At 28.1% G+C, this 16,204-nt stretch overlaps 1 protein-coding gene across 4 annotated transcripts in view; it reads right to left on the reverse strand.

The window, feature by feature from the left end:
• CASK (peripheral plasma membrane protein CASK) overlaps nt 1–16,204 on the reverse strand; it is a 753,263-nt gene that overhangs the window by 22,580 nt on the left and 714,479 nt on the right. Inside the window, exons 14-18 of one of the 4 annotated variants that reach the window (XM_088272866.1) lie at nt 15,454–15,483; nt 13,737–13,835; nt 12,559–12,697; nt 8,936–8,986; nt 121–240 (exon numbers count right to left, since the gene is read on the reverse strand). In XM_088272866.1, coding sequence (XP_088128992.1) covers nt 121–240; nt 8,936–8,986; nt 12,559–12,697; nt 13,737–13,835; nt 15,454–15,483 — 439 coding nt within the window. The remainder of the gene's footprint in view (nt 1–120; nt 241–8,935; nt 8,987–12,558; nt 12,698–13,736; nt 13,836–15,453; nt 15,484–16,204) is intronic. The other 3 variants (XM_088272867.1, XM_088272868.1, XM_088272869.1) reach the window with 3 other exon arrangements.

Consider the following 16,204-nt stretch of genomic DNA (forward strand, 5'->3'; position numbering starts at 1 on the left):
CAAATAGTTAAAACACTATTAAATACTTTCTTTGGTCTTTCGTGGGTATTTTTTAAATTTTTTTTTTCATTGAATGCTTTTACGTACAATTTTAGATTTATTAGTAAAATAAATACTTACGGGGTAGTTTGACGACCTCCTCATACGTCACAAGGTCGAGTTGGTCGAATACTGCGTTATGTTTCGCTAGATATTTATCCTTGTACTGCTTCTTCTTGCGGGCGAAAATAGAACAATTCACTGTAAACAGAACAAAAACGAAAACGTTAAAACAATGGAGGTTTTCGGTAGCCAATACTAATTTAAAAGGGTGTCAAATAACTAAAGAGAGAGGACGTGCTTTGGGTTAATTTATTTAGGGGGTCTATATCAAGAGGATTTCATAGTTTTGGTGCGATCGGATAAAATATCTAAAGAATATATTGTTATTGACTTGATAATACTTTGATAAGATTAACGTCAATTCTTTTACTGAAAATATTGCATTTTAAATAAAATAATTTAGAACATATGTACATATAAAAAATGATAAGAGTACAAAATCATTATGTATAGAATAACTAGGCTAAATATTGATAAATAACAGTGTTATAAGAAGTTGCGAGAGTTATTTGAAATAAGTAACAGCGCAATTAGATTTACGAGAGGCATTTTAAACAAACAAATAATTAATAAAGAATTCATATAAAATTGATAACAAAAATATGTATGTTATGTTGCATCTAAGTAAATACGTTGATAAGGATTATTGTATTATATTTCCACCCTCTACAATATTACAATCTTAAAATACATATATCAACCTCTTTTGTCACCAATGTTGTTTTCTAAATATTTAAACTTAAAATTAAAAGTGAAACAATTGTTACATAAAAAAGAAGATAAAAATAGCGTGTTTCGATGATTTCCAATTTTATTTATTATATATAAATCACTGGCAAATTAAACGATGATGCAATTAGAATTTGATTTGGTCTACATCTATTGCACACATTATCAGATTTTTTTACTCAATATTGGATTCAGCTAATTTAATAAAGATTTTTTTGGCATTTCTAATCGATCGCCTTAATTTGGTGAAATAACAAAACAGAGCAATTGACAGATTCAGATTTAAAATATATAAAACATGTTACACATTATTAAGTTGTGTACCAGATTTATTAAGAACCATCGTGAAAACAATATTTTAAATTTTTTCAAAAAGATTTTTTGAAATCGTACTGCGCCATTCTTCAATTGTCATTCTATTCAAATAACAGAAAATGCAGGTTCATTCGTGCGTGGGCGTTTTGATTGTTTTTAAAATAACCTCTGAAATAAATTTATTGACTACAAAATTGTACATTTAAATATCAAAACAAAACGCTTGTATAAGACCTTGTATATTAAACACAAAAGTGAGCTTGTACAAAAGCTCTGTTTTTTTTTATTTAGATCGTTAATGCCAAATTTGTAAAATAATACATACATGATTATAATCGTTAACCAGTTTTGAAGTTTACTTATTTTTTGTAGATCCTTCCCAAGATATTTTTGTTACCTTTTACACCAAGCACATGGATTAAAAAAGGAAAAATATATATTCTGTGGCGGTTGTATTGTGTAATTATTGATGTCAAAATGGTCAAAATTATATTTGTTTTCCAACATTTTAAAATCGAAAAATCATGAAGTCCGTGAATCGAATGAAAGCTTATTTAATTTCGTCGAAGCTCTGTAAAGCTTTCACCTCTCTCAAGCTGGACAGACATATTTATACAAGGAGTAATGGACAAGAGGAATATTAAACAAGTTTCTCTGCAAATTGTTACCTCCGTCACCTGTACGACTAAAGTTTCATTAATATGTTAGTGAATATTCTGGAATTGTTGAATGTCTCTTGTTTACACAAATTATACCAAAATTTCTTCACATAGCAAAGTTTATGGAGAAACTTTGTTGGGCAATATATAATACAAAATAATACATTGTCCGTTTGCAGCAAAAACCACTTGAGTCATATAATTTACAATGCCCAAAATAAACCACCTTTACAGTTACTTTTATTTGGAATATGGTAAAAAGAATCAAACCGCAAAAATAAGCTTTACAGGGGAGGCTAAGAACTTAATTTTAAATTTTTGTACAATGTGAATTAATTTTAAAGTCCACCCCCGTAGTATAATGGTTAGAGCATTGGGCTATCGTGTTGGAGGACTCGGGTTTAATTCCTAGGAGGAAGTTTTCATTTTAAACTTATAATAACAATATTTTAGCAATACAGCTAGCACATTATCCTTAAAATCTTTCGGGAGTCTAATATTTTTAAGGTGGTTTTTTCATATATGCACAATATATATATTTATTTCTTATTATTATTGTCATATATCTGCCTTTAAAGTGTAAAGGTCAACACGCTTATGTATCACGTTAAGGATCCTGGGTTTTATTTCCAGGGGGCTCAAAATAAATATAAAGGGGGTACTCGCAAACGTTCAATTTAGTAAGCGAGAGGCCAGTGTCTCCACACATAATTTTTTTTATAAATTATATTGATTTTTTTTAGAAAAGACATTTAAAAGCTTTTGTTTATATTTTTCAATTCCTCCCCTTTCAACAACTCCAAAACCATATATTTATTTCGAAGAATTTTTTTCCAATACAAAAACGGTATTTAAAGAGAGGAAAAAACAATTACCTGATTTTTTTTTCACTTTAAAATAAAAAAAAACGTAATATACCAAGAGTATAGGGATATTTTAATATTTTCTCTCAACAAAACAGTTTCTTAATAAAAATAAAAACACACATCATTTCTGTTTTACGTTTAAATTCTTCTTATCGAAAAAGTAGGCAACCATTTCGTATGCACGAAGAGTTCATAACTTTTACACGAATGTAGTAAATTTGTAAATTTGAATAAAACAAGTTTGTAAAGCATTTTCCCAAAATTTAGAAATATTTATACGGTAAAAGAAACCAGTTTTCCTTAGCCGCAGAATATTTCGGCAATTCCGACCATAAAATCCTTTAGGATTTGTCCGCAGAAGGAGTTTTCTGTACATTTTCTTTTAAATTTACTCATATATAAATAAAAAAAAACATAAAAACATATTTTTATCATTTCTTAGATTACAATTTAATCATTTTTACAAAATAAAGAATGAAAAAGAAAAATCTTGGGAAAATGTTTTAGCCTACGTTTTGATAATAAACGTAAACGTTTTGATAATATTGTGAAAACTACGTATATGAGAAATACAGTTTTATTGTTCTGACTACCCCTTGAGGGTAGTTACTTAGTTACAAATAAGGTTATTTTTCAAGCGGTTTGATGAATTAATTAAAAAAAATCGTAAAATCACCTAAAACTAGATGTACAATAAATCGAGTCATTAAACATAGAGAATAAAAATCGTAATGAAATTCGTAGAAGAAAAAAATGGTAATACGCCAATATTACGTTATATTTTTTTTATCCTCACTCAGTTTAGAATCGAAGCCATGCTGAATACTACAAGTATTTAATGGAGGAAAAAACGAAATCCATCAATTTTAACCATAAACTTCCAAAACATAAAATTTCGGTGGTAAAATAAAAGAATGAATTTTTAGCCAGCCCCTCATTATAGTATATTAATTTGGATTAAAAGTAATGAAAAAGCTTAAGTATAAAATATTGGGTTTATACAGGGTGTAAAATAATTAACCGGCATTAGATAGCTTTAGCATAAACCATTATATATATATACCAATATACAGGGCATATAATAATTTACCATTATCCTCGATTACTCTTTTTACGACGCTTCTGAATACAGGCGCTTAAAAAGTTATGACATTCCACGCAATAGTTAATTCAAAAGATCTGAAAGACGAGTAAAAAATATACCTGAGAGGTTTTACATTTTTTTAACGAGAAAACAGCGAATGAATGTATAAAAAACACTCCCCTTCGAGGATTCATTCATTATGTAAAAACTGGGTTTGCGAGACGCTGAAAAACTTAGAATTCCTAAAAACAAACAAACATTTAAAAGTCTGATGTAAGAACTTACACAAATATGAGATAAGATTTATGGAAATGGCATAACGAGATGGTATTCTCTAAACTCTTCCGCATTTAAATTTTCAAGATTGTTCGGGAGAAAAAGCAAACAGAGACCAACTTTGTTCAAAGTTCTGTTGCAGAAATAGTGTTTGAAAACTTCAACTTATTGGAATGGACTGATAATAAAAATATATAACTTAAATTCAACTTAAATTAATAAATATTAAAACTTAATATTTTAAATTTCATTAAAAATGTTGGGTCGCTAAAATAAAACTTTACAAATCTTTTATTAGGAATGAAACCAAAAAATATTAAGGAAATATATTTTTATTATCTATCCATTATATTTATTAGATAACGAAACAAAAACAAAAGTCGTTTGAGAATTCAAAGGTATCAAAAAGTGAGGAGTTTAAATTGCGCATTTTATGTGTTTATTTATTTAAAAAAAGGTTTCTTTTATTTAAACATAAAAATATTTATATTTATAACAGTAGGTACCTACGATGTACATTTTACGTTTGTAATATTTTTAATAGTAAAAATACTGATAATAATGGTTAATTTATCTAGTACAATTTACGTGAAAAGTCACCTGAATGGTGCTTTACAATATAAGGTATTTTTAATTTGTACATTTTTACAATTAGATATTTATATATTGATAGTTACGCAAGTCAATCAATGTAAAAGTTAGAGTATAGCTTTCAAAGTTTTTCAGTAAGGCATTATTTTAGTAGAAATATTATTAGATTCGAATAAAAAGAAATCATCGTACAAAATAATATGAGAACTATTTATTTATTTTGGAAATAATACATGTATTTCGTAATTATTTTATGTTTTTTTTATATGCCGCACATTTTTATCTGTTATACCCACAAATTCGCCATGAAAATGTTTTCTTTAATAAAGTTAAGAGTTTCCAAATGTACAAACTTTAAATTAGAAAAATAAAATCGTTGAATTGTAGATATTGGAAGGAAGTTAAGTAAAGTTACATTTTACATTAGACATTGAACATAAACATGTGTACCTTACATATATACGCAAAAATTTATTTAACCTTTATCAAAATACAAGTTTTCAACTATAATAAAGGTTTTAAATTCCAAATAACTTAGTTCAAATGACGATAAATTCAAATTCACGATTGAAATTTCAAATAACCGAGATCGTAAATTTTTAACGTTTTATACCTTATCATTGAAATTTCTAAAAGACGCAAATAAAAATATTGTTATATATATATATATATATATATATATATATATATATATATATATATATATATATATATATATATATATATATATATATATATATATATATATATATATATATATATATATATATATATATATATATATATATATATATATATATATATATATATATATATATATATATATATATATATATATATATATATATATATTTACATATATATACATGTGTGTACATGACATATGGCATACTATATTTTTTTGTTAAAATGAAATAGGAAGGATCATCGTTCCTACATGGTAAAAAACGCATACTCCATTTTTTTCCCTCCATATAAATTTCTACTTATATGGATATTATAATATTACAAAGTGTAAAATTGTTCTTTTGTTTACGCGGGAAAACTGTAACGTAAAAGGCAAAAAAACATGTTCGAGATAACTGAGAAAAACGGTATTTTCACAAGTTTGTTTCTCTTTAGAGCAGTGAATACAATACACCGTACGTGAATGTTTTATAAACTCGTAGTATTTTAGATATTTATAAGTGTTGTTTGTACGGGATTGCGGAATAATGCTTCCCGCGCGAAATACAACCTAATTTTATCCCGTATTTTGTACATATCAACAATACACAGTTAAAATTATGTATGTTGTACAATATAACACAGAATCTAGGAAATATACAATAACAAACGTTATATTACGGAAACCGTCCTAGTGTAATAACGATCTTCAATCATTCGTCAGGAAAACGTTTTAGAACCTATTTTTTAGAAATAGGGTAACTTAATTCTTTTCATAAAATATGTTTTGTTTTTCGAACTGATACTCGGTAATATTGTTTATAATACTTATTTTACTGTACAATCCCATACATTGTTTGAAAAGTAACTGATACCATATTAAGCCACTTTGTATTAGGTCCTGTGATTTTTTTACCTCATTATGATCGTGAATAATTTTGAATTTCACTAATTGATTTTATAATGTCTATTTAATTTTAATACACACTTTACTTGGTAAAAAAACAATAATTTCGTGAAAAGTTTTAAAACACGTGTTTCAATGCATTCTGCAGGAACGTAGGTAACATTCTTTTCGTAAAAAAATATTTTACTCCACAGAAAAATGAAATTATCAATAAATTGTACAGAAAATATTCTAAATTTGATTTTCAAGGTTTCAGTAATAATTTTAACATTTTTCTTTCATACTTGTATGTATATTAAATACACACTTAAAAACTACTGATTGTAATTATGACAGTAAACATGTTGCAAATAATTAAGTATAAATAAATAATATTCATACGGACGAATTAAAAATGAAAAAATATCACATTAAAAGGAAAACAACTACGAGTATTCATAGCGAGTTTCTAAAATAATTTTAAAAATCATGCGAATTCTTTTCGATTCAACAAGAAAGTTCACAAAAAAGGTTTAATCGAAACAATCCCTTTGGCGAATGAAGGAAGAATCCACTTATGCTGAGGCCTCTGATTTCTTTTTACACGACATCCATCAAGCAAGAAACGCCCCGTCATCATATAAAAAGTATTGCGATTTCCCTTGTTGCCATAAATAACACGTGTCGTAAAAATATTTTATTGGCCAAATAAAGGAAATACGAGGTATTTTTTTTTATTCGCCAAGTAATTCAACCTGATAATAAATCTCAAATACCTGTGTTAGTTCTACAATAACGAAACAAAACACGTATCTAATAATATTGTAATAAGTCAGACACAACATTATTTCTTGTTATGAGGATATAAAATAGAAACAGAAAACAATTTCAGATTGCAATGACGTAGGTATCATCTTTTATCAGCAATGTGAAAGATTCCTCACAGGGGACATTACGAGACTCTCCAAAAATTTAAATTATTATATTTTTAAAAATTATTCTGGTTACTTTACAGTGATTGTCATTCATTGCGTAGTTAAAATGCGTCGGTTGTATTGTATAAAAATATAAATATATATTTATATATTTTTATAGGTATATATAAATAAATATATATATATATATATATATATATATATATATATATATATATATATATATATATATATATATATATATATATATATATATATATATATATATGTATATTCTTCGGTCTAAGGAGGTTATTGGAAAATTGTTATGAGTTTTTTTTTAATATGTCACTATTATAGAGTCAGATCAGTGGTAGCCAACGTAGGCTGGCTTTGGGGGGCAAAAATACACGATTTTAGGGGATCGCTATACTTCGGCGGGGTTTAAATCTACCGAATTTTTAAAACCGAAAACCGCAGACAAAAAAAACGGGTCGGTATTTTTTTCGAGAAAAAGGTAAGGTTATTTCAAAACGAAATTTGAAAGAGGGCTTTGAAAAAGGTCGTCACGATTTTTTTATGTAAATTTGAAATATTGAAGAAAAAAAAGATTTTCGAGGAAACGACCTTTTATTTGGTCGTCGACTCCGTCAAGAAGCGGGCAACTGAAAAATAAAACGTCTCGTACAAGGCAATGCGCCCAAAATGGTTGAAAACCTACATCAGCTTTTATCAAACAGTACAGAACCTTCATCAACCTTTATCACAGAGTACAGAGCGAGATTCGGTGGAAAAAGTTGATAATTTAATTATTTTATTTAAATATGTACAATTATTTTAAATATTAACTTTACACAAGACAATCATGCAACATTACACTAGATTTATTATCATAATATTATTAAAAAAACATACAAAAATTTATAAGATATATTGTAACGTAGTATTGAAAATATAAAACTGCCTCTATTCGCATGTAGGAAGCTTATCAAAAAGGTAAAACGGGGTATTATGAAATAAAAAGTTTTTTTTTTTTAAATAGACACTTCATTTCTCTTATAGTGTTTATTGTAAAATGGAGAAAAGCCCATATTGAATAATAAGAAATATAAACATAAAATAAAGGATACATAATCAGTTTGTAAAAGTAGCAGAGAGATATTTGTACTCCTAGTTTTGGTCTAATACAAGTCAAAATGTCACCTCGGTAAATGGATTTAAATATTCAGTTATCATCCAAACTAAATTAGAATTCTTGGTAAATACGAAATAACTTTTAACAGGTTAATAAACCATAATGTATAATACTGTATATTTCGACATAACAAATTAGAAACACTCGGTTTTTGACATGGCATAGACTTAAACTTGGAATGCGATGTGTTAAATATATATAAAATTACATAAGTGTGCCACAATTTGGGTAATAAACTTCAGTAAATTTGATGGACAGGGTTTAATTAAAATATGTCTAGGTAATCATTAGCATTACTTTATTGTCACAAGAGTAGAAGATACTTCAATAATAGGTAAATATTTAATCGGGGATGAGTAAAATTTTTAAAGGTTAGAAAATCGGCTTATTTTATACGGCTTTGAAGAGGGTTGCTGTTGAATAAAACGCAAAGCATTAAATTACAGATAAAGATATTATATAATAAAATGACATAAAGCAAATGGTACAGAATTATAGGCGAAATAAGAAGCATGCGACTTGCGAGGACTATACTATCAGAAACAGGAAAAAGTAATAAAAAGAGACAGTCAGTGATATCGTGCAAGGAAATATGTGCATAACGATAAGATAAAGTAAGATATTACAATAGAATGTGGTGGTGGTGATGTACCTGTAGTGCTGTCACATCCTTCAGTGTGGGACACACATCCCGGCTCCATCTCTGCGTGCACAACGCCAACAAAACAAAACATTCAACACAAACGAAAGGGGAGAGATGAACACGCATGATAACCGTGAACATTGAGCGTAATATTCGTGAACATTCAACGTGATAACTGTGAATGTTGAGCGCGAAAACCGTGAACATTCAATGTGATAACTTTAAAAAAAGAGAGAAATACGTGTTTTTATTATTTACAGAAATACTTCAATTTATATTATTTCTGGGAGCCTAAGCGGCTCATTATTAGAAATAGGTATCAAATTGTGGTAGAGTGGGTTCGAATCGAGAAACTCTGACTCAAGAGCCCGCGACACTAACCACGGGACCACAATCCGACACTATGAACGTTAGCGCGATAACCGTAAACATTCAATGTGATAACTATGAATGTTGAGCGCGATAACCGTGAACATTCAATGTGATATCTATGAATGTTGAACGCCTTAATCGTGGGCATTCAATGTGAAAACTATTAATGTTGAACGCGTAACCGTGAACATTGAATGTGTTTCCCTAACTTTAAGTTTCATCAAGTTCAGAACGTGATCGTCTTAATTCTGAATACAATATTTGATTGTGAATAGTGCATGCAAGAATGAAATATTTGATTAAACGTTTGTAATAATTTATGAATCATTCAAGTGATTATGTTAACAAAAAAAAAATAATGCAGAGAATTAAGTTATAATAAATGTACAGTGATTGATAAAAAAACAAGCAATTTAATATTTATCAATGCTATCCTTTTCAAAGAGTTTTTTTTCGCCAGTATTTTTCAACCTTTTCCATAACCTCCGGTTAAAATCTCATAATGTATTCACAATCAATGTCCTAAAGACTAATTTATATCAAGGTGAGCAAGGATTAATATTCTGCACCACTAGGTACATATCTGGCGATTATTCAATCGGTAGTTTTATTATTTATTAATTTGTAAACAATTTTTTACTTTTTAAAAATAATTAACCACTTTATTCCACACACATTGATAGGAAAATTTAACAAAAGCTTCAGTTATTGAAAGTTCATTTAATTTTATCTCAATTGAGATGTGAATTGGTTATATTTGTTGTGGAACTTTATTAATAACAGAGGACAAGTCGGTGAGCGACAATCTAAAAAGAGATTTATTGGAGTTGGTGGGGTTTTGAAATTTTCTTTAACTGATCCTATACACAGGTTGAAAAACATTGAGTTTGACACTAGTAAACGGATTGCGTCATTAATATTGTATTTTGAGGTAAAAAATTAGTATTACGTTTGACAAAAATAAAATTGAAATTTTCCGTAGATTTAATTTAGCACTGTTAAATATAAAATAGTGACAGGTTATTTAGAATAAAATGACAATAAAAAAATCTCTTTGATTTAAATAAAGATACAAAATTATCAAAAACCGAAACGATTTTTAAAAACGTGTTTGATTTAAGCTACAATGTATGTGGAAACTGATAAGAAAATCATATTTTTGTAATTGATTTTATTGTTATTACTGTAATTAAAGAAATAATAGAAAAATGTTGATTGAATGAACCAAATTAAAAATAACAGTTCACTTTTCACGTTTCAAAATTTAAAGCAAATAATAATTTATAATAACAAATAAACGTATAAATAATGAATATGGTTTCAAATAAAATAAAAAATGAGATGGATTATTAAATAAAAAAAGGTTTTGTAAACAGTAATATTAAGTGGTATCCAAACGAAACGTCAGATAAGATTGTAATGAGTAGAAGATATGAGGAAAAGGGGTTATGAGGTACTGACCCAAGGTTGCATTTTCCGAAGACCAGTGCCTTCCGGAAAATTGCTAGCAGGTAGTCAGCTATGCCAGTTTCGAGAAAGAGGCATGCCACATTTAAGACATCTAAAGTATAATCCAAAACACCGAAGGAGTATAATGAAACTAAATACAAGGAAAGATACACCGAAATATACAGAAGGTTGAAATAATATCCACAGAAATGCAGCAAGTCCCAAATAATATAAACAAAATGAATTTCTACAGGAATACAAAAAGGAGAGGGTTTCAAAACACACACAGGTAAAAAATAATTTAAATAAATATATTGCGTACGTCAATTTACACCAAATATAATTTTACCAAATCAGATATGAATAATTTGTAAAAAAAATATGTTGTTAAAAATAAATAATAAAAAACTTTATCATTATTATTACGTTACTTTTTTATTATTATTACGTTTTATTACACGAATATTCAATTTAGACGAAAAGTATGAGCATAAAACGGTTGTTTCATGAATGGTAATTTTGTTTCAAATTTTCTTTTTCTTTGAAAGCAATTTGCAATGGCAAGTATGATAAATCTAGTCATAATTGAGATGCCTTGGGCTAAGATCAATACGATTCTGCAGGAACAAATAAAGAAATTCAGTTTCACCGGATAAAATTAATTTTATACAACTACGTTTCTACACATATTACTAAAAGCGTATCTTCGCAGAGGAAGTTCTTAAGATTACTGGAGCGTACTCAACTAAAGTACTGGTGAGAAAATAATTAATGCACATGGAAATTGCTTATACTTCCTTGACTGTTTCCACGCGGATATTATAATATCCACTTTAATTCAGAATGTGTTTAAACCTTTTCATTATATAAGATTACACGGAATAATATTAAAGTTCTCCTTGGTTTAGGGGTAATCAAAAATAACGGAGAGGGGATTTGAAAACATACATTGTAGGTTTGAAACACATCGTAAGTAAAATTTCGTTAGGGATTAAAACAATACGTAAAATTAAAAATTAAATCGTGTTGCGAAATTTGGTACATAGTAATTATGTGCGAGAGATCGAGGTTTTTGGGTGGCGAATAAACAAATATTAGATTAGGTTACCTACTCCAAATGTATGAAATTACGTGAATGATCCTGTCAGGAAATGAAATAAAAAATGCAATAAAGCAGTTATGATGAAATATCCGCAATAGTAAAAATTAAACATATTTAATATGTTTATTTTTTAACAAATAACGAACTTATATTCATTAATTTATTGTAACAATGTATAGAAACTGTGTCAATATCATATAGTATTATTGATTTTATAGAGAATCTGTGAATTTATCAAAATAAAACCAAACACTTTAATTCTAGATGTTTATCTACTTAATTGAACATTTGATTAAATCATTTCATTTTCATAATTTTTTGAAAGTTAGATTGATTATAAATAAATTCAAATGCGTTTTTTTTCACAAAGTTTGTAGAGATTTTCAGGAGAAGTAAGCGAAAGCTTTGAGATCGGTTTCCTTAAGAATAAAAACAGATCTCTGTTTTTGTCTTTAATAATTCATTAAAAAATCGATAAATTGTTTAACAACGATCACTGTTATATGAAAAAAATGTCAGTTACTGTAAATCAAAAACCATAAAAAATGTTTTAAATTAATGAATTGGTTTAATAACGAAATATGATGCTTGCGGTAAATAAAAAAAAATGATAAAATAAAAACTTATATCACACCAACAAATTGTTTATGCCTGAAAAATCATATTTTCACTAAAAAGAATCTTAAAAAAATAAAAAAAATTACAATACCTTGCTCCTGTTTCCCCTTGTCTAGAGCAGAGCATGCAACTCTCCACTCCTGAAGTTCTGGTGATGGAATTAGACCGGCTGATCCTGCAGCGTTGTCCTTACGAGCTTGCCACCAGTGGTGATCGTCCTTGCTTATAATCTGGAAGGTATTCACGTGCGATATATCATAATGTATTTATATGAGTTTGTTTGAATTCAATGGACTTTGCGGTGTGATACGGTACTTTTTTTTCAAATAATATGAATGAAAGAAAATAATAGGTTGGGTTGGCACAAGTGGAGTAATAGTCGCGGATAACGCTGCCATATTACCCTAGTATTTTAAGCTATACGTGATAGAAATATAAAATCATGCTTATTTGTAGACCCTTCCATCTAATGTTTTTTGCAATCCCTAGCAATGGCATCAAAGTGGCATCAAAGTATCAAGTGGTATCAAAGAAACATCATAACATTGTTATGAATTACCAGCATAAAAATATTAAATCAATATGAAATATTATATAAACTGTAAATCAAACCAGTTTATCTGTACGTTTTACGATAAACTCTTCATTATTTTTATAAAATCATTCGATTTGGCTTACTTATGGACAAAACCGACACATTTTATTTGGAGAATAAAGTAAGCAAAGATCGATTTAATAATATACTAAAATAAATAAAACATTAAAATTAAGTACCTTTGAGGTAGTATTTTATGAAAATGCACTATAAAAATTATCCACATTAATTATTATTATAAGTATAAACGATAGTGAAAAAAGATCAAGTTTTCGTAGAGCAAATAGAAAATTAGTGTTTAGTGAAACAAAAACTAAAATATGTGTTTCTAAATAGGGATTTTTTAAGAAAAATATTTTACACTGTCTGAATAACAAAACAAGTCGAAAAGAAATAAATCAAAACATATGTCTGGAAAAAGAGTTCTATGGCAGTGACACCTGGCAATAATAAAGAGAGACGATAATACGATATATCTTGTAGTATACCGACCTTATAAATACAATAATAGAGGGGAAAGAGCTATGTGGAGCAGTTAAAATAAATATAACGCAGTCGTGTGTCGTTATAAAGATCTGAGAAAAAAATAGACAGATTGCGGTGGAAGGCGCTGTACAAAAGCCTACTTATTAAATTCAATACATGATAATAAATTATGATTTTAAAAGTATTACCTGCAATATATCGCCCGTTTTGAAGGCGATTCCTGCTTGTGCACACGGAATCAATTCGTCATCCAGAGGATCGTAGTCAAACTGAGCGCGCACGAAGATCTGTAATTATTTATCAAACGTTGTACCCAGTATTTGATAAATTGAAACACAATTTTTCACATGTCTATTTTTTTTAATTTAACATTTTTTTAAAGCAAAAAACTTAAAATAAAATAAAACCATTACTCAACATATTGTGTTTTTGTGGATGCTAGGACTGTTAGGTTTTTTTAAAAATTGAGATAAGAAAAAAATAAGTAAAAATATAAATTTATCAAACACAATTTAATTAAAGAAAATAATCAAAATAACATTGAATGGTGTTTTCAAAGCTAAGCAGTATTTGTGTAATTTTTTGCAGACATTGGAATGATCATCAGCATAATAATTCAACAGCATTGCAAAGTAATATAAAATTAATTTAACAAAACAAATGGACGTAAAACAGACAAAATGGCGGATGGTGTTTGAGCACGAAAAAGAAACGTTTTTATATTTATGAAATACAATAAAAATAAATAAAGGTAAAGGACGAATGGGCAGACAAGGGGTTTATATTAGCAACCAACTAAACTACAGCTTTACGGACTGACAACACGGGTTTAATATTGTTTGAACAAGATGGTACACAACGAATAAATACAAGTGCGAGAGACACAAGCAAATTTGGTGACACTCAACATGATTGTGAAGAAGCATTTCGTCTAGTTTATAGATGAAATTGTATTAAAAGAATGTAGAGTATATAGGGAGGATTCTCTGGTAAACAGTTTTGTAATAAAATTTAAGGGTAGTGAACATATTATCCGTATAACTAACTTTTATCGGGTCGATTCCATAAAATTTTAAGGTTGATTGAGGATTACATATGGAGCGAAAACTGAATGCGAACATAAATACACCCACAAATGGTGGAAAAAATACTCTAGGTTTTGACAAATAAAGAGAATAATGTGGATTTTTCAATATTAAATTCTGAGGCCACTTATATTTGGAATGGAATAGATACTAGTACCTACCCATGTTAAGGTTTTTAAGCGTGAAAATAATAATTAAGTTGGGCGAATTTTTTAAACGATTTTAAGCATAAAAATATTTTATGTTTTTACTCAGATTGATAAAATTATTTTTAAATTGATTATATCTTTAATCAACGCTTCAAGTTTATTACTTTATCTTTATCATGGTGGAATATCGAACAATGTACGCGAACAATTGTTCTACAAAATAATTGAAACATGACTTTATTTCAATATACTTTTTTATATTTTATTTTTTTATAACCCTTATCCGCACCTAATGGTGCATAGGGCACTGCATCAAATTGACGCAGTGTTATCTTGATCATTACTAACATGAAGGCAAGGTGATCACTCTTGTGCTCCAGGAACCAGTCCAGGGTAATATTAAATAAATATTACAGTGTTAAATCACGAATATTTATTTTCACCTCCCCCCTGGGAATCGAGCCCGGGACCTCCAGCACGGTAGCTAAACACGCTGACCATTACGCCACGGAGGCGGACAATGCACTTTAATTGATTTAATCTCTTTGGATGATTGGTTTATTTTAAACTCCTTCACAATCGGTTTTTCATTATATACAATGCGAACATTCAGTTTTTATAACATCAAAATGCAAATGATGATGTGAGTTGATTTTGATAAATTTACTTACTAGAACCGGGGAAGGCCTAATCCGGAAGAGCTATCCACAAAAACACAACATATAATATCAGAAAAGCGAAAAAACAACAAATTTTGCAGAAAATGATCACCAATCGCCGAGTTATCCTATCCAAGGGTTAAATCCTCATTAATTTATTTCAGCGTCAGAATGTATTACGACGACCGAAAAAATAAACTAATACGGAATAAAAAGGAAACGAAATAATAAGCAAGACTATAAAGGATTTTGGGAAATGATATACAAATTATAAGAGATTAAAATTTGTTAACTAAACAAAGCAGCGTCTACGAACGTCTTATCAGAATAATTAAAATCATCGTTGGTTCAACAAAAGTTTATGAGATTTAGAAGAGTTTTATTATACAGAGGTTTGCATAAAACAAAGGAATTTTGAATGTAACAAAATATTTTTAATATCCACTTTTGTAATATTAAGACGATATTACAAGGAAAAATCCTTTTACGTATTAATAATTATTATTAAATATTATTAATAATTATATTAAATATTAATAATTATTATTAAATATTAATAATTATTATTAAATATATTATTAAATATTTAAAAAAAAACTTATTGAGTAATAGTGTAATATTTTAACCATAGAATCTCAGAAATCCCTGTTTGGATTATTATTATGTTGACAAGTCGTAAAAAAAACATCTTTATACCTGTGCTAATTATTAATTTCAATTCTGTAATGCATAAAGATAACACGATACAAAACCTCGAGTTACG

The sequence above is a fragment of the Brachycentrus maculatus genome, unplaced genomic scaffold (assembly GCF_059751285.1).
Source record: "Brachycentrus maculatus isolate JH-2025_06_01 unplaced genomic scaffold, ASM5975128v1 h1tg000529l, whole genome shotgun sequence".
Classification (NCBI taxonomy): domain Eukaryota; kingdom Metazoa; phylum Arthropoda; class Insecta; order Trichoptera; family Brachycentridae; genus Brachycentrus; species Brachycentrus maculatus.